Source organism: Pyxicephalus adspersus, chromosome 4, assembly GCF_032062135.1.
Source record: "Pyxicephalus adspersus chromosome 4, UCB_Pads_2.0, whole genome shotgun sequence".
Lineage (NCBI taxonomy): Eukaryota > Metazoa > Chordata > Amphibia > Anura > Pyxicephalidae > Pyxicephalus > Pyxicephalus adspersus.
In genome coordinates, this window is record NC_092861.1 from 56,407,568 (window position 1) to 56,433,715 (window position 26,148).

The following is a 26,148-nucleotide window of genomic DNA, read 5'->3' on the forward strand; positions in this document are numbered from 1 at the left end:
CTGAAGACAAAATATTTCAAACTAATAAAAAACCCAAGCACTGCAGGGAAATTGTTGTCAGTTTATGGAAAGTGTGTGCAATGTAACAAAGTTATAGATTTAACCACACCTGGAAAATGCTTACTCTACGCTATAAGGAAGGATGTATTTGGCTTGAATACATGTTTTACATTTATTCAGGGTCACATGCTTTCTGTCTTCAGCATTGATTGCAAAACACAACACAATCATAAGCTTGAAAACTGATCTTCCCTGATGGAGAGAAATACTAAAGAGTAAACTATGGGCATCTACCATTTCTTTCCTATGTGGTCAGCGCTGAAGCCCAAAACTTAAGTATCTTCAAGACAAAAATCTATACACACATAAGCACATATATACAACAACCTGAATAAAGAAAAGTTATATCTGGAATGTTTTCTAGATTCCTATTCATTTAAAATATGATTGTTGAACCTATTGAGGCTCATCAATTGTATTCCAGAAAGCAACAATGACCAAAGCAGAAACCACCAGTGACATTGTGTTGCCTAATAAATATGCTTGCATGTCCCATTTGAAAGATAGAATCGGCCTTGATCTTAGTTATAAATAATGCTTCTCCTATAGAAGATTAACATAAAAATTTGACTAAGGTATACTGAAGGAACACTCACTGTTTGACCCCATTCCATCAGACATGGCATTTGGAGTAAGGGAATTTCTCTGTTGTGGGTTCATCAGCTGGCTTACAGAAGGTAGTTTGTTCATGCTGTTCATCTTGCTGAGAGGTGGAGAGACTGAGCCATAGGAAGGCTGATTTTGTATTGAAGTTCTGCAAAGATACGATACATCTGAAGGTTAATAACATACAACATGAAAATGCATTGTTAGGATATAAAATGTATGCATAAGGACATACATTATGCAGAATAGCCCTACTGCCATAATAATTGGGGTTTCTGTTGGGTTAACAATAGGGATAACAATGGACTGAACAACTAAAGCAAAGCAAATATGCTTTAATGTATATGTAAAAAACGATACATGAGTGCAAACGATAATACAGACAGTAAATGTATTCCTGATAAATAATATAGCTTTTACTCATGTTTACTTTTCTAAAAGTTTTCTGTTTAGTCAAAAACATAGTTTCCCTTTTTTTTTTCGCTGTGTATAGCCTGCATACCTGTAACATACTTTGAAGTACAGTAACGCTGTGTAAGATAATTTTATGGAACAATGCTTTTTTACCCATGAGCATTCCTTTCTATCTACATTAAAATCTGGAAAGGTCCAGCATTACCACTTTAAAACTGCTATGAGGAAGAAGTTATATTTTTTTCTGCCCAATAATTCCAGTATCAGTGCACACATCTTCCGGGCAGGTATGTGAAGAGATAGGATCATTCACTTCCCTCCAGGTATATGGCAGCAAGCCAAGTAGAGGAGGCCATGTACATCCTGAGGCTCACTCTGAGACCTAGAGATTCAGTTTCACACCTTAGATTCCAATCCTAATTCACTGCTATTTTGATTAGCTGATAGCTGGTAAAATACAAAGATGGTATTTCTAAATGTATAGTGTTTTTACCTCTAGCGGTGCTTCAGGAGCACTGGATGTATAAGGGGTATATCTGCCTACTAAATCACATTCTATTAGGCCTGCTTAAAGGTAAAAGAACTCAAAGAGCCTGCCCCTAATGACCAATCAGTTACCATCAAGGTATTACGTTGTCTGGGAAATAAAACAAGTAATGTGCTCACAAAGACATGGTCACTGTTATTGTGTAGAACTTTTTCTCCAGTTTTAGAAAATCATACATGAGGCTCAATTCACAAAATTTTTTGAATAGTAATACTTTCTTCAAGCCATGTGACTGTAATTTTCAAATGTCCTTGGCTCTCATAGAAAAAAAGGTCTTTTAAAACACATATTTATTCTGATGTGTTGGCTTATAAACTGAACCTATTGTGCCCAAAAATAATAGAATGAGTTTTGTTTGGTCTTACATTGAGTTTGCACTTAAACAATTTACACAAAAGATAAGCCAATGGCAATGCAGATGGACATTGTTTTGGTCATATAAAATAATGAGTCACACACAGAGGAATACTTGGTAATATGTTTTATAAGAGTTGTTTCATTTTTGGTAAACATTTATGAAATTAACTGGACATCCCACTTTCCCTTTCCCAAGGCAGATGGCTATACAAACTGTCTGAATAAGCTGCAGAAACATTTCCTTGCAGATATAGTATAGTATATATATTACTAATTATCTCAGTTCTTTATTTCTGCAGTGTTAATTATCTGTAAATGGCTGAAATATTATGTGATCAATGGCAGAAATATTAACAATACAAAATGATTGTATTCAATAAATGTTCCTTGTAACCAGATAACATATTGCGAGTCAATTTTGTTCTCAAGCAGAACAGCAGTATTATGTGTGAAATCTCAAGTTCAGCCTACTGTCTAGATTACAAGTGTCCAGTTGAGATGAAATTCTCTAAAAACCTGGGCATTCTTTTTCTATCTGATCATTTTATAGGGACTTGCTTGCTGAGAACCTGTAGGTATAACTTCTTCCTATCAAGTGGCATGCTTGGAAAGCTTTATTATTGATGATGCAAGTCTGCTAAAGCAACAGTGATGGTTCTGTCTTACTGAAATTTTGAAAATAGTTAAATACAAAAAACAGGAACTGAAACAAAAAGACATCCATGTCCAAGATAAGCTAGCATTAAAATTTATTGGCAATTAGGAACATGCAGCCACTCGAAACAACACTTCAAGAGGATGCTAAGGGAAACCCCAGTGAAATTCAAGTTAACAGCATCAACATTTTCCCACTTTTTTATGCAACACTATATTTTATTTCAGAAAGTCATAGTCGTAGCTGGGTGATTTGTAGCATTATTAGCATGACAAATGTAAAAAAGCTCAACATTTGTTTAAACACATTTGGCATGCTACATTCAAAAAGCTTTCATTCTACAAGTATTTTGATACATGAATTACTCCAGACAGGTGTATCATGGAACACAATGAGTGAGACTATAAGGATCTATTGGTAACTAGCTATAATTGCAGCATTAGTGTTTGGTGAACTGATCATCTAATTTATGCATAGAATTATGGGTTTAATATACCCTGGGACTTGTTTGGAAAAAAAGCGTAATAATTAGCTTCACTTCATTCCTTCTAACAGGTATGTCTGAATTGATATAGGTGTTCCATACAATAAGTTGTCAAAAATAAAAGCAGCACACATTTTTAATAAGATCTGTCCAGCAGTACTTGTCTCATATGACCAGCATTCATAACCTTGAATAAGTAGGAAAAAGCCTATTCCTAGTATGCAACATTCTTATTACAATACACAAAAATATAAAAAAATATATGTTTACATTTGAGACCAGCTCAAAAATCAGTACAACATATATTACATACACCAGACATGTATTTGCCACCAGCAAGCAGAAGGTAAACTACATATAATCTGTTAAAATGGCAAATCAACACTTGAGTCCCTTCATTGAATGCTACACGAAAAAAGTTACATTCACAATAGAACAAAAGGCTAAATATGTCATCTCATAAACCTGTAGAATGTGCTATTTTAACAGTTCTCCTACAAGGCAACATCACTAAGAGCCAAATTACATCAGAGTATTGCATATGAATGTTCACTGTAGGCAAATCAATGCCTGATTATTCAGTGGAAGCTCGGCTCTTTTGGCTTCTGATGACACTAGTACATGACAAAAAGATGTATTACTAAATAATAAAACAAAAAAGTTCCCAGAACATGTTATGTACCAAGGCAGGTAAGTGCTCTATCAAATGCAGTCTTGTGGGATCTTCCAAATATTGTGAAATACAATTAGAAGTACCATATCTGTACAAACTCTGTGGGTTATTCATGTATTTGTCAGCTGTACAGACATGGATTAAAAATAACTGATGAACAATCCCAAATACCTTGGACAGCTGCATTCCAGTCCTATAACTCTTAGAAACCAAAAAAAATTTTTATTTAAGAAGATTTTAAAGCTAGCTACCAACAATACTTTGATTTAAAAAGGCCCACGGAAATAGGTTTTGTAGGAATGTATAACTCTCACTTTAAAACCAGACCCTTACATTGCATACTGTGCACAGGTGAGGGAAAATTTATTTAGAAACTTGTTATGAAATAAGCTCTGGTAGAGAGAGAAATAACCTAAAAGTGCTTATTTCAAACTCAAAATGATCATTTCTTATTTAAATGAACCCCTACATGTAGCTCAGTGTTAACTATTACACTTCAAATACAAAGGCTGAAGACATACATGATAGTGACAACACAATTTTGCATTATTTCAGACTTTGTCATGGAGCAATCTTCTCTTAAAATCCTTCAAATTGTCAGTATTACAGAAACAGTTCAACTTTTTTCCCTAGGCAAAAGTACCATTCTCCCTTACAATGAAGAATGATTTAAAAAAGTCCTTTTTTAAAGTTCCTTCTTTTTAAATTGTGTGGTTGGGAAGGGTAGTTAGAAAGTGCATACATAGTTCATGGATACATTTGGAGGTGAGAGAATGTAGAGTGTTTTGGAAAAGAATCTTTGTCTCTCAGAAGATCTGCCCGGGGATCCATGAGTTCATTCCGGAAACAGGCCGTTAGGAGCCTGTAGAGAAGAAACCAGAGAAGAAAAGAACAAGAGCTGATGACCATGAAGAGTTGAAAGATGCAGTGACACCACTATGACCACAGTGTGATGAAATGATGGATTGAGGGAACTTTAGGGGGACTTTGACAGACTGAAAGCATTTTCTAAATAGCATCATAGTGGAAATATCAGAAATACTCTGGTTGTTTAAAAAAAAAAAAAAGCAACTTTTTGCATGTGCGTTTATAGGAGAGACCCATCATTCTATAATCTATGGGAATAAGTCAGGAACTTCACCTTCAGAAGTAATTTAAGGACAAAAGAATTAAAATTTTCTACATGGTGCTGGCCAGGAGTAAAACATTTGTAAATCTGTCCCTTATTGTGAGAAAATTGGCACACATAGAATAAATAATCATACAATATTGCCTTTCTGAGAACCTGGACGTGAAAGAGCAAGTGTACCACAAAGATCTAAAAACAAAGGCTTACAATGTTGGGATTACAACACGTGCCAGGTCTGTAATTTCCTGTAATTCAAGCCAATTGAATGAGTGCAGAGCAAGCGGCATGCTTTGGGTGGAATGAAATTTAATGCTTCCTCTGCTTTTCCTGTCTTGATATATCTCCAGTAACAAAACAATCTTAATGCTTTAAATTTAACATAACATGTCAAGCATAATAATAAAGAATACAGCCTATTATGAGTTTGGGACACTTTAATCCTTAATTAGCGTTATCTATATTACCTGACTGATCAACATTTCATATTATCTTTTATCTTCAACAGCTGCTTGATAGTCATGTACAAACAACTGAATGCACCCTACTGTTCTCTCCAAAAACATTTTCAGGCTAACCCTGGCAATACATGGAAAGACTGTGACCAAATGTCCAAGAGTTCATCCAGGCAATCCTTTATGTAACAGATTTGGCTACACATTGGTTGGGCAAATCTGGACCCATGGGCCATTTATTTGTAGGGGAGACCAAAAACAAATAAATTGGTCATAAGCATCATGTATTGGGACTAACTAATTAAAGCTCTTGAAGACTGGATTTGGAGAGATCACCCAGGTTCACCCATGAATGTCTATTTTGCTATCTAGCTTTGATAAATCAGGCCTATTGTGTGCAGTATTTTTTTTTTTTGTTTGGTTATTTTGTTTTTTAATATAGTGGTGAGAGGTTAAAATTGTGGGAATCGTCCAGAAGGAAAACTTGTCTAAGAGGATATTTGCTCTTACTTCTACTGTATTTGCAGGATAGACGGTATAAAAAAATCTCCCACAAGGGAAAGAGATTTTAAACATTCCATACTGTATTTGCAGTGAAGGTCTAAACCTATGAGGGCTATACTTACATACTCATCTAACTGAAAAATAACATTAATGAAGTATACTAATACGAAGTGTTTACATAGACCAGTTGAAGTTGGATACATAGTAAACCTAGTATACTAATATATAGTATATATTACAATGGACTAAGTGTATCCAAGCTATAATACACAGGAAACCTGACCGAGAAAGAAACACATTAATGCTTTAATGATATTTTAAGTAAAGCAGGTTTTATTTTTAATCTTTGTGGGTGAGCTAAAATTCGAGCAGTCACACTGTGATCATAGAGGTGCGGGGGTTAGTAAGAATAAACAAACGAAATGCATTAAAAGAAATCCGACATGCAAAATGGAGGACATGAAAGAGGAAAATGGAGCATTATAAACACTGTAATGTCAACCGTGAAAGGGGAGTTTCTATTTCTACAAACCATGTACAATGACAGATAATTATTTTCTTGCACTGCATGGAAAGAGTTTTATTTAAATGCTTTATTATTTCTGTTTTATTATTTCTTTGTTCACATCTCTCACCATTAAAAATGTCTAGGAGTATCACTGCACTAAAACAACATGCTGAATATACCAGTGCAATGATTACAGAAACAGCACTGATTTCCACCAGTCTAACATGTAGGTTAATTTCACATGTTAAAGATTATGATGTGGAAAGCAATAACAACCAGTCATATGTAATTCTTGCTGATCTGATTGCTGACAATTGAAATATGATGGGATGCTATGGATTACTGCAACATTTTTACTTTGTGGTGCCTTAAAGTGAACCTGTCCCACATTAAACAAGATTCAATTATTACAGAACAGGTTGAGATAATGAAGAATATGGTGAGTTATCAGATAACTGATGCCATTGCCCAATCAGAATTGGATTGTAACATTATCTAAATAAAATAATATTTCACTTCGCCTAAATAGTGCTACATGACTAAATCTCTTGTGTCACTCTAATGAATGACCCCAAAACCATCTTTTTTTATATCAATAAATACATTCATAATTGTGATTCCTTTCTGTGTATAATCAGCATTAAAGTCTCCAATACAGCAAAATATTTAAAGTCATGAGTAATCAGTTGTATTTTTACTGCTCAACTTTTCTTGTGTGAAACAAAGAAGAAAAATAGCATAGCAAAGCACGTATATTTTATTGATTATCTTAGCAAACAAAGACAATTGGACAGGAAAAATCTAACTTCAACTTTTTTATCATTGTTCCCCAGCCCTGTTTTTTAAAGTCTTGGACAGAATCATGAAAGGTTAGAATTCTGCCAAGTTTATTTAATGTTTAGTGTTCCCATTAGAGAACTTTTTCTTACTTCATTTTCTTGTGATCACTGTCACCAGGACAATAAACTAGACACGCTGTTTAATGGATGCTAACAAAGAGATATCTAGCTGGGTAGTTTTTAGTTACCTGTATCTATAAAAGGCCAGTAATATATCCCAACATAAATAAGGCAAATAGTAAACCAAAACATCATTTGTTGTCATAAAGGTCTATCCCTGTCGGTTTAGTTATACTTGGTGTGCCAAGCACAACTAAACACAAGGATTAGGGGATTATTGGCAACAGTTAATGACAAATGAAGGCACTACACTGGATACACACAATTCTATTTATGTCACACTCTTCTAATACAAAGCCAAATTCCTGTATGATAAAGTTTCATCATTTAAATAAAGGGCCAATAGTGAGGTAGGATTAAACGCAATAAAATTAATTTACATCACATATATCTTGCTATTTCCAAAATGATGTGTGTAGATCTACACAAATATTAATAAGCAGTGACCATCAACAGTCTATATTCTCACTATATTTAGCTATGCTAAGCGATTTGTGCATGTAAGTATGAGAAATACAACTGGCTACATCCGATTTGCCATGATTAACATAATTATGAAATGAGACATCATCAGCACTGTTTGCTTTGGTTTTTACATTTTGAGTTTAGGTTTACATTTCACCTTATATCTCCCAAAGTTAAACACTGGTTTTCTATGGTGTGTGCAGTGTGTAAATATATACATATAACTACAAAAACAACATAAATAATTTGAGATAGAATAAAAAACACTCAGGCACAGACACAATAAACATCTTTAAAAATTATGCATGCATATACAAATTAAACAACAAGCACAGGGATCGAATTTGGAAATGTGCACATGGGCAATCTATTCTTTATCAGAAATATACTCACTGTTTCTGCAAAAGATGTTGCTGCTGTTGTCTGTAGTTTTCAATCGTGTGTTGGGGAAGATACTGCATAAGTTCAAGAGACTCTTTGATTTTTAATAAGGTTTCATATATTTCTCTGCCTTTTACCTATATATAAAAAATAAAAAAAAAGCACTAAGCATAGATTCTAAATGTTTCAACAGACCCTTTTTTCATAAAGAGTAAAACAACCAATAGGAAGCTGTTTTGTACTGATATGACTTCAGTTAAATGATTGCTGCTGACTTTAGGTTGACTTTATTGAAGCTCCTTTAGGTTTTAACTCTTTATGAAATAATTGGCAATTATATAATATGTGATAGTGATAATATATATATACACATATATTATCATTATCACATATTATACAATTGCCATTATACACACATATATATACACACCTTCTTTTTATGTAGGGAGGTTAATATTATAAAACAGTAATTTTTAATCAGTAGTAACCTATAGTAACAAATCAGAATGCTTCCTAAATTATAATTAGTTGTTGGGAGTTACTGTGCTTAGGAGTATGAATTCTTTATTGAGTAAGGTAGTAGTGGCAAAGGAATATGTTGGGAAGTTTTAAGTGATATGTGTTTTCCTGGATGCAGTCAATCTATACACTATATGATATAATCATTTATGTATTTGCCAAGTAATTTGCACGCAGGTGTACTAACAAATTTAGCAAATGAAATACAACATAATGACTTACAGGTATATACAACACTTCATCATCTGGTGACCTCCGTTTTTTAATGGATGCCATCTGAATGCCATGTGTGCTTTGTCTGAAACCTAAAACATCAAGAAGAACTTTTAATGATATTTTGCAATTTTACTGTATATACTGCAAAATTCTGTTTATTTATTTGCAAACAAAATCCTAGAATTGCATATTAGTTTACATGTGTTCTATTTTTTCTCCAATATTTCAACTATCTGAAGCTCTGACTGTTTAAATAATTAAAATAAATTATGTGAGCCAGTACCATGTTTGGACTCAAAAGTTACAGATTCGAAAGACTTGTTGCATCACATGTAATAAAAATATATACATTTGCTAGATATTGAGCACTGAATCATAGTAATTACATACTAATACACTACTTGCAGCTACAAGCCATAGTGCAGAAACTTACATTGTTTCATACCTTCACCATTCTTTGAACTGTCTGAGACTTGCTGTTTCCGGATGCTGTCCTCGTCGGCCTTGCGATCTCTTCCAGGACAAGCACAAATCCGAGCTTCAAAACATCTGCGCCCAAGCACTTGGCCACTGCAACAATTATTGAATATTATACTATTATTACTATTATGGTAAATAAGAAATTAGCCTAACATATTAGATGATAATAATAATTCATAATATAATAATAAATTTGCATACATAGTATATACATATATATAGCCTGAGGGTGTTAAAATGTTCAACTGGGAGAGGAAAAATCAAGAGTCACAATGAATTGATTTTTTCCTGTTTATTATCAAACTATAGCAAACTATTACTGGTAAGATGCTAGTTATTTAGGTAAATAGTTGTAAGAGTAAATATTAATAAAAGTAAAACATTTAAACTCACTCTCTTGTTTCCAAAGTTACTATGATCAATATCGGCCGGCGATTCATTCCTCCAACACAGCTGCTGTTGCACATAAAGTTGTATAATATTGTTGTGAACTCAGTGCCAACCTACAAAAAAATGTCATGGAAAAAAAAATCATATATACATGACAGTAAACTAAATTACACTGAAAATACATAGTTTGGAAATAGATGCTTCTGAAAATATTTTGAAAGTGATACTAACCTGTGGGGGCTCATATGGTACCAGAACACTTTGTCTGCCAGTGATTGGATCCTCCACATACTGTGCGTGGCTATTTCCTTCGACTCTTATGAGATGACTAGGTGGAGCTATTTGCCCTATAGATGAAGAAACCTAATTATTGAAAGCAAAGACCATAGTTCGAGCTCACTATACATAAATGAATCTCTAACAATGAACAAAGTCTAAGAAGCTTCAATTTACATTCCTTATTTGAAAAAAATTCTTTCATAGGCTATACTACAGAGGAACTGTAATTATTTGAATCCTGTGAAAACACAGTTACCTCTAGAAGAAGATATATGAGGAGGAAATGTGCTTTCTTGGGAAATATTAGAGAATAATGGTGAACAAAATGTAGGAACTACCAATAATCTTGAAACAAGCAGATGTATTGAAATCTATGAAGCATAATTCAGGTCTATGACAATATATATATATTTTTACCTTCATTAAATTCTCGGCTGAGCTCGTGGTTTGGACAACGTTTAACAACTTCTGTGACATGTTCTGCTTTTTTGTAGACTGGCATTGCTCTTATAACTGCTCCTTGTGGTGGAGGAGTCATGACTTTGATTTGAATTGGACATGTTTTGGCAATCTGGCAGTACAAATTCTTGAGATCAGTAGAATACTGGAAACAAACAGACATAAAATTATTAGTCACTGAAAAGAATAAACTAAAAAGCCTAAAACAAAAAGGCCTTTTTCACAATTAGTGCATAAGACATTGCAAAACCTGTATGTTATAAGCTCATACACCAAGTTAAGATGATAGTCATTTTGTAATTGTGCCTCCAAATTTACCAAATGTATGCATGACGATTCAATCTGCAAGAACAATCCACTTAATTCATATTCTGTATACCGAAATGCTTACTCAGGCCATTGAAGGAAAATATTTCTTTAACTTGAAACCTTCTTTAGCAGGTTCTCAATCTTTTCTGTAGTAGTACATTCACTAATTTTTATGTGCAGCTCTTTTTTTCCTAATATCAGGCGCCATACTTGAGGCCCCCTATATTGAGAAAGTTGACCACCTCTGAACTACACTATATATCATATGTATGCATTACTGTATGTCACGATTCTATGATTCATTCTTCAGTCGTGCATTTCAGGTTCCAGAGCTTTCAGAAAGTTTCAGGACATTGTGCAACGCAGCTTGTGCCCTCAGGCAATGGAATGAAATACAATAGATCCATGTAGCCTCCGGATATGGCAAATGTAGCCAGAAGATAAACACATTTTGAAATGTTAAATTGTGAAATACCGTCTTATGTTCCTTCACTGAGAAGAAAGGGGGGAGATTGTTCACTGAGAAGATAGGGGGGAGATTGTTCACTAAAAAGAAGGGAGAAGATTGTTCACTGAGAAGAAAGGGGGGTGATTGTTCTGTAGAAGGAAGTAAGAATAAATAAAACATGGTACTAACGAATAAAATCCTTCTATTATACATTTAATGATCAATTATTTTCTGCCTGCACCTCAAAGACACTGCTCAATTTATTGATAATCAGGTAAGCAGCTATATACCCGATATCAGTTGTTTATCTGGATTACCACTGTGCAGTATGCAATATTGATTGGGTTTTACCAGAATTTTGATTGAATATTGTTTGAACTTAGTTTACAGGACAGGGACCAGTCCTTTTTTTTTACAATAATTTTTACACTCTTCTTTTATAAACTGTTCTTGCTATATACGTGGAGAACTTGTTCTCTGCCTTTCACCACGCTGCTCTTCACCACAAACAACAACAAAATGGGCATTTCCAATGTATTAACAGATTTTTTGTAATCTAACATTTGATCTATTTTAAAAGTTTATCAGTGTCAAACACCTTAATACATATTTGGGTTTTTAGAACATTTTCAGGATGACCATTTTAGGATATACATTGCTTTTAGAAAGTCATGAATCAGACTGATTCGTGCCTTGTAATTGGGAAGTAAGGTAGGGGTGTCCTGAGCGTAGTAATGAACATGAGAGCTTGACAGAAGCTTTCCTTAAACATAGTGTGTATTTCAATAACTGCTACATAATAATTCAACTATATACACATTAATATTCATTCTCACCAAAGTAGGGAAGTACCAATGGGTCTATCTTTGGCCACCTAAACTACACAAGTTGATTTACACAAAGTGATTTTTTTTCTCCCATCCCAGTTTATTTCACCTGAAGCTGCACCCAGTGTGAAGTAATCCAATTTTAAACAGTCTATAAATTCCATTAATATCCCCCATCCAATCATGTACTAGAAAATCAGAACAAACAGTTGAAAAAATATAGCCTGGGGAAATAAGTCTTGCAAGTGATATCCAGTATGCCTATTGCTGCAATGATGGCTCAAGTTACTTGGCATGCAATTTCCATTCAGCTCCTTGTTTTCAGGTTCACCTGCAATGTCATGTTTAAATAAGCAATTTTCAGGTAGGCGAGTCAGAGAACAACAGCAGATTGGGGTACATTAATAATGACATGTTTTAAAAGAACATTCCAGTGAACATGACCCCCTCCACACCACCTGCCTGCTGAATTACAGGGTCTTGGCATCATACTCAGAATTCCTAAACAATGTGCTTGTTTGCCAGGTCCCAATACCAGACACCTGTCTGCTTCCTCAAAAAGCTGTACTCATACTTTGCCATTATTTTTTTAAGGAAAGAAAGAAATGGTAAATACCAAAAAAAAATAAAAACTTAAATACCTATTTACTTATATGAACTTTCTTAGGATTCTAGAAGAGCAACTTTACAATCCATTTTGTAAAGTCAACAATATATGGAAACCACTGATACAAAGCTATACCATATAACATGAATTTAATAATAATTTTACCTGTGAAATAGCTTGTTTTCTAATCATTTTATGTTTGTCGACATTTTCACTTTTCTCAGTAATTGCATAATTTTCCCTAAAATGCATAGGTCTCTTTTTAATATTCTAACGTTCAGTATTTCAGTTCTAGCTTGGCTTTTTTAAAATCGTTCTACATCTGGTTCATGCAAAATCATCTTAAAAATGACCAACTGTACTGCATTTAGGATAAATGTATGGTGTGCTTTACATGGGCAAGAATAAGGGCTCTAGGAAGAGTCACAGTACATACCTAGAATACCCAGCTTTGTGACTTGATTGAGGAGTACCTTCTGAATTTGTCACTCGTACAATTAACATCTACCATTTATTACTCAGAACAACTTTTATAACATACGCAGTGTTGAATGAACTAACAAAACTATTAAAAAATATTGTATGCATTCATGGGTATGCTCAATAAAAATATTAAAACCTGTTAATGGAGGTTTAAATTATACTTTATAATTGTAAAACAAACAAAAGATCTTTGTCATTTACTGCAGATCTGAGAAGAGACATCATGAGCATTGTTTACTCAATGTAGAAAGAACATGTTTAAACTGCTGCTCCAACATCCTGAAATGGTCAATAGAGTGTTGAATGGGCCCATAATGTGGATGGAGAGGTATTTATTTAGTTGTACTTTGTGCTTCTGTAGTCTAGCACTCAAGCTTGTATGCTGCCTCCTGCCACCTGTCAGTCAAATGAGATTAATTATTTGGGCGGCCAGTGCTGGGAGCGTCACATTCCAACCTGGCCGCACCCAGAGGTGTTGACATCAGACAGGTGAGGTCTCCCTCCTAAAACGCTTGGAAGATTGCAGACTGGCCCCACCCTGTAATGTCCCACTCTGTATATGGCCCCTCCAGGCAGAATGTGAGAGTACTACATTTCTAGCTATATCTGGTAAACACTCCCTAATTCAGTGGTGATTAGGCTAAAGGAAAGAAAAGAATTATAACCTCAGGCATACTTTGAGAAAATCAGCAAGTGCTGCTGTCTACGCTGCACATATTTTATCTTAAGAGATTTTATGTGAATAGAGCTACCAACAGCTAGGCATATTATCATGTATCTTATTATAATTCATTTTAAAGGTTTTACATGTAAACCTGAACAGTTCCAACCAAACTCTGAATATCTAGATTCTTATAAAAGTCCAGTTATTACATGTTTTCTTAGGGGAACCTAGATATTTGGCATTAGCATGCTTTTTAATTCACCTGAGCATGTGTGAATTTTTGTCTGATCTGTAGAGATATATGTCATTAATGAATCTGAAATGTCATCCCTACAATTAGGAATGGAGCTCAACAAGCAATTTTGCAATACAAAACAATACATCAAAATGTATTTTCAAAATAGCTAGTGGTGACATGATTGTGGGCACTGAGTAATAATAATATTAGCATTTTGATAAGGAATAGTAGAATAGTAGGCTGTACAGTGTCTCTCTTCCATTTGTGGCATATATAGTGTTGCATTATTTCACAGATTGTGAATGTGAGTTGGAGGGAAGGAGGGAGGGCTGGGGCTGTCGTGTGCCGTGTAATTGCGGTACCTCCTGCCTGGCTGACTTCCCTGGGGGCTCTGCCTCACCCTGAGGTTTTGGGCCACGTTCCAGCCACGCTGCCACAGTATAAATGAAAAGAAAGGATAATAAGAAAAACCCGATAACTACCTTTAGTCAAACATAGTTCAGTTTACATAGAAAATAAAAGAAAAAGGTTGGAGGGAGGGAATTACATACTTCAGTTTCTTTGGCATGTATGCCTTCAGGCTACATATATGGACAAGGGCTGAAAAAGAAAAGAACTGTTTGAAAAGGCAAACCACTCAGTCCATTAAGCAAAAGGAATGTGTGTCTACCAAGAAGCCAACAAGCGTCTAACTCTTAGTTATAATACGTGGGGCTATGCCTGTCACATCACTGCCAACCAACTAAACAAACAGAGACTGTGTACAACAGAAAAAGAATAAGCTCTCTGGAGACACATAGATATTACATGAACTACAGACAAGGATGCCTCTATAACTACACGCTGTCTTAAACTGTGACAGTACATAATAACAGTAGCAGAAAAAATAGAATCCGTTGTACTAAAGGGAATAAATGGAAGACAGTCTATGAAAAGAAAGAAGCTAATATCTCCAGGTGGGCTCAGTTATGTAGAAAAAATATACCAGACAATTATACAAATAGAAAAATATTTCCTTCATGTAAACGCAAATCATGGCTTATCCAACATCATTTCAATTATAGTGCAAGTTATTAAATGAAAGCACAAATCTGACTGGTTGTTTTGGGTAACACATCGACTGTAAATGTTTTTGCTTTTGCGGATACCCCTTTTTCCATATGTGCATGTAAAACCTAACCATTGTATAAAATGTGTGAACCAACATCAGCTAAAGTAGTTGCATAAGATTTAACTATGAAAAAAGGCAACATTTATAATATTATTCAAGCTTCAGGGTATCACTGAGGTGTAGTTAAAGTAAGGGAGTGTCTAATGTATAATGATGCTGCTACAGCTTTTGGGAACAAGAAGCCAATTAATTCTAATCTATTACTATCATACTGAAGGTAGCAATTGCTTTGTGATCTGCTCACATGGATCTGACTCCTCACCAGTGCCAAACTGATGCAAATAGGCAGCTCTGCCATTTGTTTAGGAACATTATTACATGTAATATTTTGTACATCTTTGCAAATGTAATATTTATACATCGATAACACTGCTATTCCAGATATAGTTAACAGTAGTCCAATTAAAATTGCAACCTTGCCAGTCCTTCCGGCAAATGTCAGAGATGCCTGATTGCCAGTCCTGGCTTGAAGCTCATCTTTTTCCTTTCCTGATCTTAATTCTTGTTAGCGTCACCTTGGCAAAAAATAAGGAGGTTCAATACAGGAGCAACAACAGTATACTCTTCAAATACTATACTTAAGCAAGGTGTCAGCTATGCAACTCACAGTCTCCTGTCCCAAAACAAGCCTTCTTGCTGAAACCCTGTACATATTCATTGTTGTTGAAAAACATTTGGTCATCATGAAAATGTATGGAGTGAGTGTAGGAACCATTTCAGGGAAAATAAAGCCAGTAAAACTCAGAACTCATTGATTTGATGACGCCCCCATTTATTAAAGATCTCCATGGCTGGAGAGAATACACTTTAACCAGTGAAGCTGGGTGATCCAGCAAACTTGGAATGGATCTGGTCCAGGATTCAAAACATTTTCTAGCAAATACCAAATTATTTTAGGAAATCTATTACAGGTTTTCTGGATCACCCAGCCTTGGAGAGCTTTAATAAGTGAGGGCCATTGGGTCAAGATGCCCAAGAGTAAACATGTGATTTGCCAATTCTGGACAAAATCTACAGGTTAACCTCAACTGCGACCCTCCTAAGGCTGCACATAATCACCTAATTTTTACTCTGCTGTTACCAGGAGCAAAGAAAACAAACATCTACAATACATGTGAGCAGATATATAAATACTAGATATTTATAAGTTATTGATTTAACACAAGTCTTAGGCATTTTTAGTAATGTGACTGGCCAATAAATAATGTTGTTTGAGAGGTATACAGATCATGACCAAATTTGGAAAAATCACTTCCACTCCTTAGGGTGGCTCTGCTGCCTTCTTAAGCCCCCCTATAGGACCATCGTGGCCATCTTAATAGGAACTCTCCTGTTTCAGGGAAAATATTGATGGATGGCCCCAGCACTGGTGGTAATGAAGAAGTCTTTTTTGATAAACATTTGTACAGAGTGCTTGTTTATCCACCAGTACAGGATAACTAAAAGTTTAATACTACCTTAACTTGTATCCCTACACAATGAAAGTCATAGTTTCTATGGCTTCTAAAAAGCTGTATTCTTTTTTGATAATTGGTTTCATACTTTAGGCTTTAGCAGTGTTCTTAACCAGATGTCACAATGCCCTTTGGGTGCAAATGATTTCATCCACTATCTGTATTCTTTTGTTGAGAACATAAATGGAATTTAAAGATGCTATATGCCTGCAGTGTTTTACGCAAAATCAATAAATCCCTGAAACCCCTAACTGTTAAATGTTGTATTTACTGCAAATCTTTGCCCTTAGTCTCCTGGTTTTTCCAAAAGAAGTTGTGCATTTCAGATACAAGGTACAACTATGAAAAGTGTTTTGTAAATGATTCTTCCCACCCTTTTCTTAAACTTGGGAAGTGTCTGCATTTCAAAGGTGACATCAAACTATGAAAGCTCTAAAAGAAGATTATAGGAATTCTTTCTTTTAAAAGGCAGTCAATTGCTTCCATTTCAAAGCACATCCTCCTGAATATTTACAAGAAAAAATAACAACACCAAGATCTAAGATCAGTAAGACAAGGAAGATAATCCTCAACTTAATACTGATCATTTTCCGGCTGGAACTTTGTCATCAGAATGTGCTGTGTGACTAGACACTTCCTTCCAGCGGCAATGGTGTTTTAAAAAGTCAAAACACAATGACTAACTTATCTATAACTATATACACGGTACACTAACTTAAGCAACTTCAGGTATTGCACAATAGTTTTTTAAGGGGCCAAGAATACAATCCCCCCTTTCGAAATATCCTACGGCAATTATGCAGTGTTCTCTGAAGGGTGTGGAAGGATTTTTCCAGCCCCGCATTATATAATTTATCACAGTATAATATCAATTCTATAAGTCTATCAAAGTATTATCATTGCCAGTAAAACACATCATTACTCATTGAGTAATTCCCCTGTTTACTTCAAACACTTTTTTCCCAACATGGGCAGGTCTGATCAGGCAGAGTTTTGGAACGAGTTGCAGCGTCCCCATTTCTACATAATGCTGTAGGCCACAGCAGAAAGGCAAGTCTCAACTGCGCTCCATACAGTAATCAAGCTCTACGGCGCCTCTGGTCTTGCCTTCTGCATATTTCACATGTATCGTCATGTCTTCCAACTCAAAATCTGTCTCATCTGCACTATGTATACATAAACATGCTTCTCTTACTTTTACCTATCTAGCCTCTCAAGCATGAATGGGTTTCTATTTTACTGATTTTTATATTAATATATTATATATATGATATTTATTGATAAAAATTATTAGATTATCAGAATATTTGAATCTGGCAAATCCCTACATTAAAATCATTAATTCATGAAGGAAACAACATGAGATATATAAAAGTATGGCAAGCAATACGACCAATACCAAGTAACTAAATAGCATCTTTCATAAATCTGAGTGCAGTAAACCTAAATCATATTGGTGGGTCTGGGTTGTGATTTGTGCTCATCATCGTTGCTTTTATCTAGGATTCACACATTTTTAAATAAAAACAATTAGAATGAATGTGAATTTTTGGTAAATGTGTCATAGTTGTATAATAACATGTTTGAATAAACCTCTTGATGTCAGATAGGTAAAACAAATGACCTTGAGACAAATATTGCTGTTGCAGACCATCAAATTGTTTAAAACTTTTAATGCATCATCATCCAACGAAAGTAAAATAGCCAACATTGTTTTAAGAAAAGGTTAGAGATTAAGCTTTTTTTTAATTTAGTTATATATCCCAGCAACACTGTCAACATAGACAGCTTTGCTTGGATGGATGTCGGTATATTTTAGAAACACCTGTTATTTCAAAATAGACTACCAGCACTTTTTAACAGTTATTACCCATATAACAAGTTTTTTTAAACATAGGTTGGATAAAACTCACCTTCAACAAGCTCCGACAATGCTCTTTTCATCTGCTAAGGCTCTTGGCAATACTTTTAGTTTGGGAGAGCATGTGCACTTCGTGCTCTCATGTCATCAATGCCTAATGAGCCAATCACCTGGCCCAACAAGGACCAATACTAAGCTCTCCAAGGCTGCAGAGAATACACTTTCATCAGTGAAGTTGGGTGATCCAACAAACCTGGAATGGATTTTTTTTAAATCATTTTCAATTTGTTAGCAAATGCTTATAGTCCTGGACCAGATCCATTCCTGGTTTGCTGAGTCAACCAGCTTCACTGGTGAAACTATATTCTCTCCAGCCTTGGAGAGCTTTAATAAATCAGGCTCAAAGTACTTTACTCGAGATTCTAGCAGGTGAACAAGGCAATGCTTAAAGTGAGTATTTTGTGTGAGTGTATTTGTATGCGTATAGGAGAGGAGGTGTGAGTAGAGGTGAGGGCTATCTAAAGAACATACCCTCTTCCCTAAAAATGCAAAGTGACACGTACTGAAATTTTCTAAAATTGTCAGTTGTTTATGATTAATGCAAGGTTTTACTAGTCTCACATATACCATGACCTAGATACATGCAAACATAATTTGTAGACTTGTACAATACTAAACTCCTGGAAAGAAAACATATTAGTTGTTATTTAATTGTTACCAGGAGGTAGGGTGACTTTATTAATTCACAATCAATTGAGGAGCTTTGAGTTGAATATGATTTATATTATTTATTCAACATCAGCCACCCAGTTCAGCCAAAAAATACATTTAACTGCTGGGAAAGCACCATTTATTATTGTTTCTATTGCTTTTAAGTTTACACTGGTCTTTAATACCCCTCCCTTGTTATGGTTCTATACATTTGTCTAGACAGCACTAGCAATAATATGGGGCCAAATTAAGTAGGTGGGCCTACCTGTACTTGCTTATGGCAAAGAAAACTTGCTTAACAATACAAAGTACCAAGCCCAAATGTATTGCATGTCTTCTAAAAAATATATATACCGTACAGCAAAAATACCAGGCTTCTTTCAATAAAGGACTTTTTGCAAATCCCACTGATGTTTGCTTTCTGAGGATGAAGAATCAACAATCTACAAAAGATGTGCTGAAAACCCACACCCCCGTTTTCCTAAAGTGACATTTAAAAACCTATTGCACTTATTTGTACAAGAAACACAAAAGATGATCATTCACATTAATGCTCTAAAATTCGATTTCAAAACAATACATTGGTTTTCAGGATATCATTTCCTGTTGGTCCTTATGAATTAACCTTAACCTCTTTAGCACATGACCCTTTACTAACCCTAACCTTAATACCTCATAGCCTAATGAACTCCTAATTATACCATGATTCATATAGTAGCAAAGCATGGCAGTGCCATTTAAGCACCTATGTGAATGAGGAGGTCACAGAGTGTAGTTTATACATATTTTAGCTTCCCAGGTTTTAGGGCTCCTTGGGTGCCCTTTGGGATATATGTTGGTAGGAGCGGGCTTTTTTTAGGAGATGGCTTAAAAGTCCAATAGCATTTTACAAAGTTTTTTTCTGCCCAAAGACCAACTTCAAAGCATTTTATTATCCAACGTCACACAATTAATATATCTATTTACTACCAGAATAACATTAAAAAGCCAAAACATATTGTTTTCAAGGCTTAAAAATAAGACTAAGAAATTGCTACCTTTTGTTTTTCTTTGCTGCACAAATGTACTGAACTTCCTTGAACCACTGTGTAAGCTATAGACAATTTTGTTTTACAACCTTCATCACCTCCTTCATTTCAAAAGAAAAATAGCTCAATTCATATTAGCCAAATACATTGACTAATGGACAGCGCATCCATTTTCCAGACATAAATCAATATGCACTGTATGATTTCTATTCTCCAGAAGTATAGGTATTCTTTCTGCTCTGTACGTGTTATGACAAGCATCAGGACACAAACAAGTCTTGGCCCCATCTCATACAGAACGGGTTGGCTGCAGATGTTCTTCTGCAAGCTCCATCTTGTCTGTAGCAAGAACAGTCATCTGAAACACATCATTTCTCTGCCTGCAGCTAAACCGAGGAGTGGTTATATTAATAGTGGCATAAAATACTTTCCTACAGGAACTCAGAAATATATGGGCTGTCTACCTGCCTGACTGTAACAAAAGGATATGATAAAAAAAATAAATCTTATAAAGACGTTTATTAAAGCAGTGCATGGGACAATGTGTGTATGTAAAGTGCAGTAACTCATAGCAACTAATGAGATTTGTAGAAAACATGTTTGCTAAAAGAAAATATTGTATATTCAGCTAATGGATCTGTGTTTTAGTGTTGGTTTTATAATCAATGAGGTTACAAAATGTAAAAGTCTGGAGGGAGTGCATGGGAGTCATTGGATCCCAAATATATATGAACTTGTGTTGTGTAGTAGAGTATATTCAATAGAATACAGTAACTGATCACAAAAAAATGTATAGTTTAAGAGGTTTTTTCCTTGAATGTGTTTAAGTGCACACAGCTATGAAACAAAATTGTGGCTTCCAATAAAACCTGGACCTTAATACTGGATTCATCTCACTGATTACATGTACTCACACAGAAGTAACAATGAAGCAGATTGCAACTATAATATGAATTCCTAGTGATGGTATCTTCAAGGTAGGTGGTAAATCTTTAAATTATGACTTGGCAACAGACAAGAAACCAGGTGCTTCTGTTTTATAGCAAGTTAAAAGCTAGGATCTAATGTTCTGACCACCTGTCTGATCACCAAAAGTTTGCAGAGCTAACATGAAAGCAGGCACAAAGTTACATCCTTTTCCCTCGTAAAAAGAGACAAAATTAAAAGCAGGATACATACATAGGAAATGCTTCTTCCAGACAAGCACTTGCTGTATTTATTAAGCAAGGGAGAGAGACCAACAAAATCCTGACTTCTGTCATGTTTGGTAATCCAATAATCTGGCACTTTTAGTAACGTTGGGAAAGATTTTTATGTGTTATGTCTGCAGTCTACATTTGGCTTGTAAACGCAAATCTCAGCCTAATATTGCCACAGGCCTTGGAATGTGTTTATTGTTCACCTTCACACGGTGATTTCATTTTTTAATATGCTGAAAGCAGTTTTAATCCAGGCTTCCAGTTGCATTTTCTATAATAATATGGGGTGGGGTCTGTTTTTGTGCATGACAATTATATCTGCTGAATATCATAGTGTGCTCTGAATTTAAGGGTGTATGTTCAAAAGATATACTTATCCTATATTACCTTGTCTGTTTTCACATCTCTAAGCAACAAGTTTTGTGTTATGGATGTGACACCTATGCATACAATCTTTACACTGACATATTTTGGGTTATAATCATCTTTTTAAACTGAACCGTTGTAATGAAACACCCATTAAATGTCAAAAAGTACACCTGCTTTTTCCTAATATACATTCTAAAATTCAGAAATTAGAATGCATAAAGATAAATATTCTAAACTTGGCAAATTCATCTATTGACGTTTATATACTTTTATAGGAAAATGTTTCAAATCAAGAGCAGCAACTTAAGTAGTCTGCCAGGTTCATACACATAAATCCTGTTTTATTAAAGCTCTCCGTGGTTGGAGAAGATACACTTTTATCAGTAAAGCTGGGTGATCCAGCAAATCTGGAATAGATTTCTCAAAAGTAATTTCCTATTTGTTATTAAATGTTTTTAATCTGGACCAGATCCATTCCAGGTTTGCTGGATCATCCAGCTTCACTGATGAAAGTGTATCTTCCCCAGCCTTGGAGAGCTTTGATAAATGAGGCCCATAGTCTTGAGGAAATATAGTTCGAAAACAGAAGCTTTTTGTATAGTCTTAATGAAAGTTTCTAGATCCACTGTCCACTGGTGGTCCACAGATGAATGTATAGCTTTCTACATCAATTATCTGGGAAGAGGTCAAAACAGTTAAGGGATTTTTTTTATACAGACTTTTTTCATACAATTTGTTGGAACCTCTACCAAGATTTCATTGCTATTTTTGTATTGGCAAGAAGCAAAATAACTTCATGGTGGTCATTGAGTGTGGTAAAACGTTTTTTCCAGGTAGATTGGGAAAAACAATCTTTTTCTCTGTTCCTGTTGGGAAGGACTTTTCTCACATCCTGTGCATCATCAGGACAGGAAATGATGTGGAAATACCCCAACAGGGACACACATAGCAATAAAACCTGACTTTGTCTAAAAAAAGTGCCAACAAAACTACAGGTATGCCTCCTATACTTGTTTATCCTAAAAGTTATCAATTCATTTTTCTATACATTTTGCATCCTGCACTAAAAACCTATCTTCAACTAGGGATGAGCGAGCAAAATTTTAAAATTCGATCTTGAGACGAAACGGGACGTTCTCGCTTACCGAACATGTAAGCGAGAGCAAGGTACTCCTCCTGCCTCCCTGGGCACAAGAGGTTAAATGAGGGTTTGCCCTCATTTAAATTCTAGTGCCCAGGGATCGTGCACAGGAAGATTCCCACGGCAGCCGCGGTACTCCTCCTGTAATGATTTCCTTGATCTTCCGATAGGTTCGCGAAAACGGTTCGCGGACCCATCGGTACTTCGAGGAAATTTTGGCGAGAATGTCAGGGGCATTCTCTCTCATCCCTATCTCCAACTTATAGAACATATGCCCTTGAGGGTTTGTGCATTTATAGGCACATCTAAGGTATGAAAACAAAATACAATTTACTATGTCTTACCATAACATAGGGAAGGTTAGAAATGTAATAACTGTGAAAGAACAGAGTAATTTACAGTGTTGGAGAAAAACAGCATATGTCCCTCAAATATAATGTACGATATATATTGTGAACTTGAATAACTAGTTTTATTCCAGAACAACCAATTCTCTGGGCCAAATGACACCGCCTTACCACACTTACATGCAATGTCATCAGAATATCTTGTTCTTGAAGGTGTCGTGGCATTCAAGTTCATGCAAACATATTGTTATTGCTACATGAAAAAACAATGGCCCTGATTTATTAAAGCTCTCCAAGGCTGGAGAGGATACACTGGGTGATCCAGCAATCTGGAATGGATTTCCTATAAGTCATTAGCTATTTGTTAGCAAATGTTTTCATTTCTGGACAAGAACCCTTGCAAGTTTACTGGATCACCCAGCTTCACCGATGAAGGTGTTTACTCTCCAGCCTTAGAGAGATGTAATAAATCAGGGCCATTGTGTGCATTTTGGGGAAATCTTTCCAGTATGAAATTTCACCTTCTTCCGAGTTTCTGTTTAGGAACCAAAACAATTAAGAATGGTTGGATTGTGTCTATCTAGGTTTAGAGTTTACTGTTCTTGGGCACAAATGTTAACACAAAGGTTTGTCCTGATCAGTATTGTTCTGCACCAAAATTAGCAGAACCACCATAGTCTGCCTGCTCTTTACCCTTCTTCTCTGCACAGGCTTAAACTGATTGAACAGCTAAATGCTCATGCTTTTTGTGTGTTTGCAGATAGCGGTGCCCTAGGGCAGTTAGATCATGCCTATGATCAACTCTAGCAAAAATGTTTATCAGCAAGACAAGGTGGCCATAGATATGTAAATGTGTCTTGGATGTGTCTTAATGTTGAAACAGACACAAAATGATCACATTGATCGACAGTCTGTTATCTGTGGGCCCTTGCAGACACTTGTGGGCCAGGAAGCCATGATTGATCATGCCAATGGTGGAAATATCTCTATGTGGCTTCCTCTTTCTCACGCCATAGCATAAACAACAATCCTCAGATGTCCAGAGTGTTTGTTTATGTATGTGGCTGAACCAAAACATCTTCCATTTACCTGATAATACCTGTCTGTCAAACCATCTTCTGATCATTAGCACGTCTGACTAGTGTCCGGTGTCTGTGCCCACTTTAAAAAAATTCCAATTACTAAACTTCGATTGCACAATTTTCAAGTTTAAACACTTCCTACCATGAGTTTTCTTTGCACCCCAAAAGACATGTAAGATGTTTCAGTGTTGTGAACATAGTATATAGAGGGAAATCTAGTGATACATTTTAGTATTTTATTTAGTAGTCTGATGGCTAAAATTTATGTGTCACACTAAACAGGTTCTGCTAGAGACATGTGATGTACAGCATGTTTGGAAATAAATAATTCAGAGCTGTTTTGCCTTTCTGTAGTGGGCGGATTACTTTATCTGGTGAGTGCACAACAATTCCAGGTGTAGTCACTGATGTCTCATCTCTGTCTACCATCTGGGAGGATATCAAGTTAATGTCATACATGGGAATTTGAGCACTGTCACTGTCTCACCATACACAAGGAAATAAATCATACATTGCTAATTACATGTTCTTTGTAATTCCATTAAATACACAGTAGTAATGACTCAGTGAACTTGTCAGCAAATCATAACTTTCCATTCTAGTGACAACCGTTTCAGGAATATCCATTTTGTCCTTAGTTGATGGACTAAACAATTGCTTAGCTAGGAGACTTTAGAAAAGATCTCTCCACATTTAAAGATGAGAACAAATGAACTGAATGTGAATCACTGAACATACCTTGGGTAATAAAAGTGAGGTGAACAGGGAGGGGGCACAAAATAGGCGCCTAACAAAAACAGACAAGCTATATGTAATATATGCTACTTTAGGATACATAGTGATCTATGATTGAGCATTAAAAGAAAACAGGGAAAATCTCAAACAACACAAAAAATGGTAAAAATTTGAAAAAATGAGTTCTAAAAAATCCCCACTCAGCTTTTAAAATTCTTAATCGCTGAACATAGGTATAGACAAAAAAAATTATGTTGGGTTTTAGAGTTCACTACCATGTCACTCATCAATAGAAACAGGGGAGTCACTTTTTATTGGCTGAAAAGATTAAGAATAGTGGTCATTCAAAAACTGTGGGTCTCTTCTTTGCATTTTACTATGCCTGACAAAAAAAAAAAACAAGTTTACCTAAAATACTATTTTATTTCTCATTAATTCTCTTATTTCAGTAAGGCAAAAAAGGTGTCACATTAGATTTACTGTGTCCCTTTGAGACACCATCTACTTTTAACCACAATATTCTTACCGTCCAAGTTGCAGACTTTGCTGTACTTGACTGCTGAAATGAAACATCAAAGCTGTGTGGTCCTGGGTAATCTGTATTTGATGGGATGGCAGGAGAAGGAGACAGGGCATCAAACGTAGAACTTGGCTGAGCATAAGGCGATGGTGCTGTCACACTGTTCTGGGCATGCTCATTAGTGTATGGGCTTGTAGAAGAAGAGCCATTTTGTATCTGCTGTTCCATGCTATTCAGCAGCCCCAAGTTGGTATACTGAGGCTAAAAAAAGCAAAAACAAAGGAAAGGTAGATTAAACAACTGGAAGCATGCTGCACACTACTCTAAGAATAACTAGGTTCTATACATTGCTGATAAACTGCTCCTGATTGCAATAATTATACTATATATAGGGAAAATAGTATTTTGTAGATAAAC

General features: G+C 35.4%; 1 protein-coding gene across 7 annotated transcripts in view; it reads right to left on the bottom strand.

Moving 5' to 3' along the window:
- Window positions 1-26,148, bottom strand: part of TP63 (tumor protein p63) — a 65,698-nt gene that overhangs the window by 5,756 nt on the left and 33,794 nt on the right. For 3 of the 7 annotated variants that reach the window (XM_072408247.1, XM_072408244.1, XM_072408246.1), the window contains 8 exons: window positions 25,738-25,992; window positions 10,496-10,682; window positions 10,031-10,146; window positions 9,803-9,912; window positions 9,363-9,499; window positions 8,936-9,018; window positions 8,207-8,331; window positions 657-814 (listed from right to left, as the gene is read on the bottom strand). In XM_072408247.1, coding sequence (XP_072264348.1) covers window positions 657-814; window positions 8,207-8,331; window positions 8,936-9,018; window positions 9,363-9,499; window positions 9,803-9,912; window positions 10,031-10,146; window positions 10,496-10,682; window positions 25,738-25,992 — 1,171 coding nt within the window. Of the gene's footprint in view, window positions 1-656; window positions 815-2,073; window positions 4,659-8,206; window positions 8,332-8,935; window positions 9,019-9,362; window positions 9,500-9,802; window positions 9,913-10,030; window positions 10,147-10,495; window positions 10,683-25,737; window positions 25,993-26,148 lie in introns of those variants that run through there. The other 4 variants (XM_072408243.1, XM_072408245.1, XM_072408249.1 and 1 more) reach the window with 2 other exon arrangements.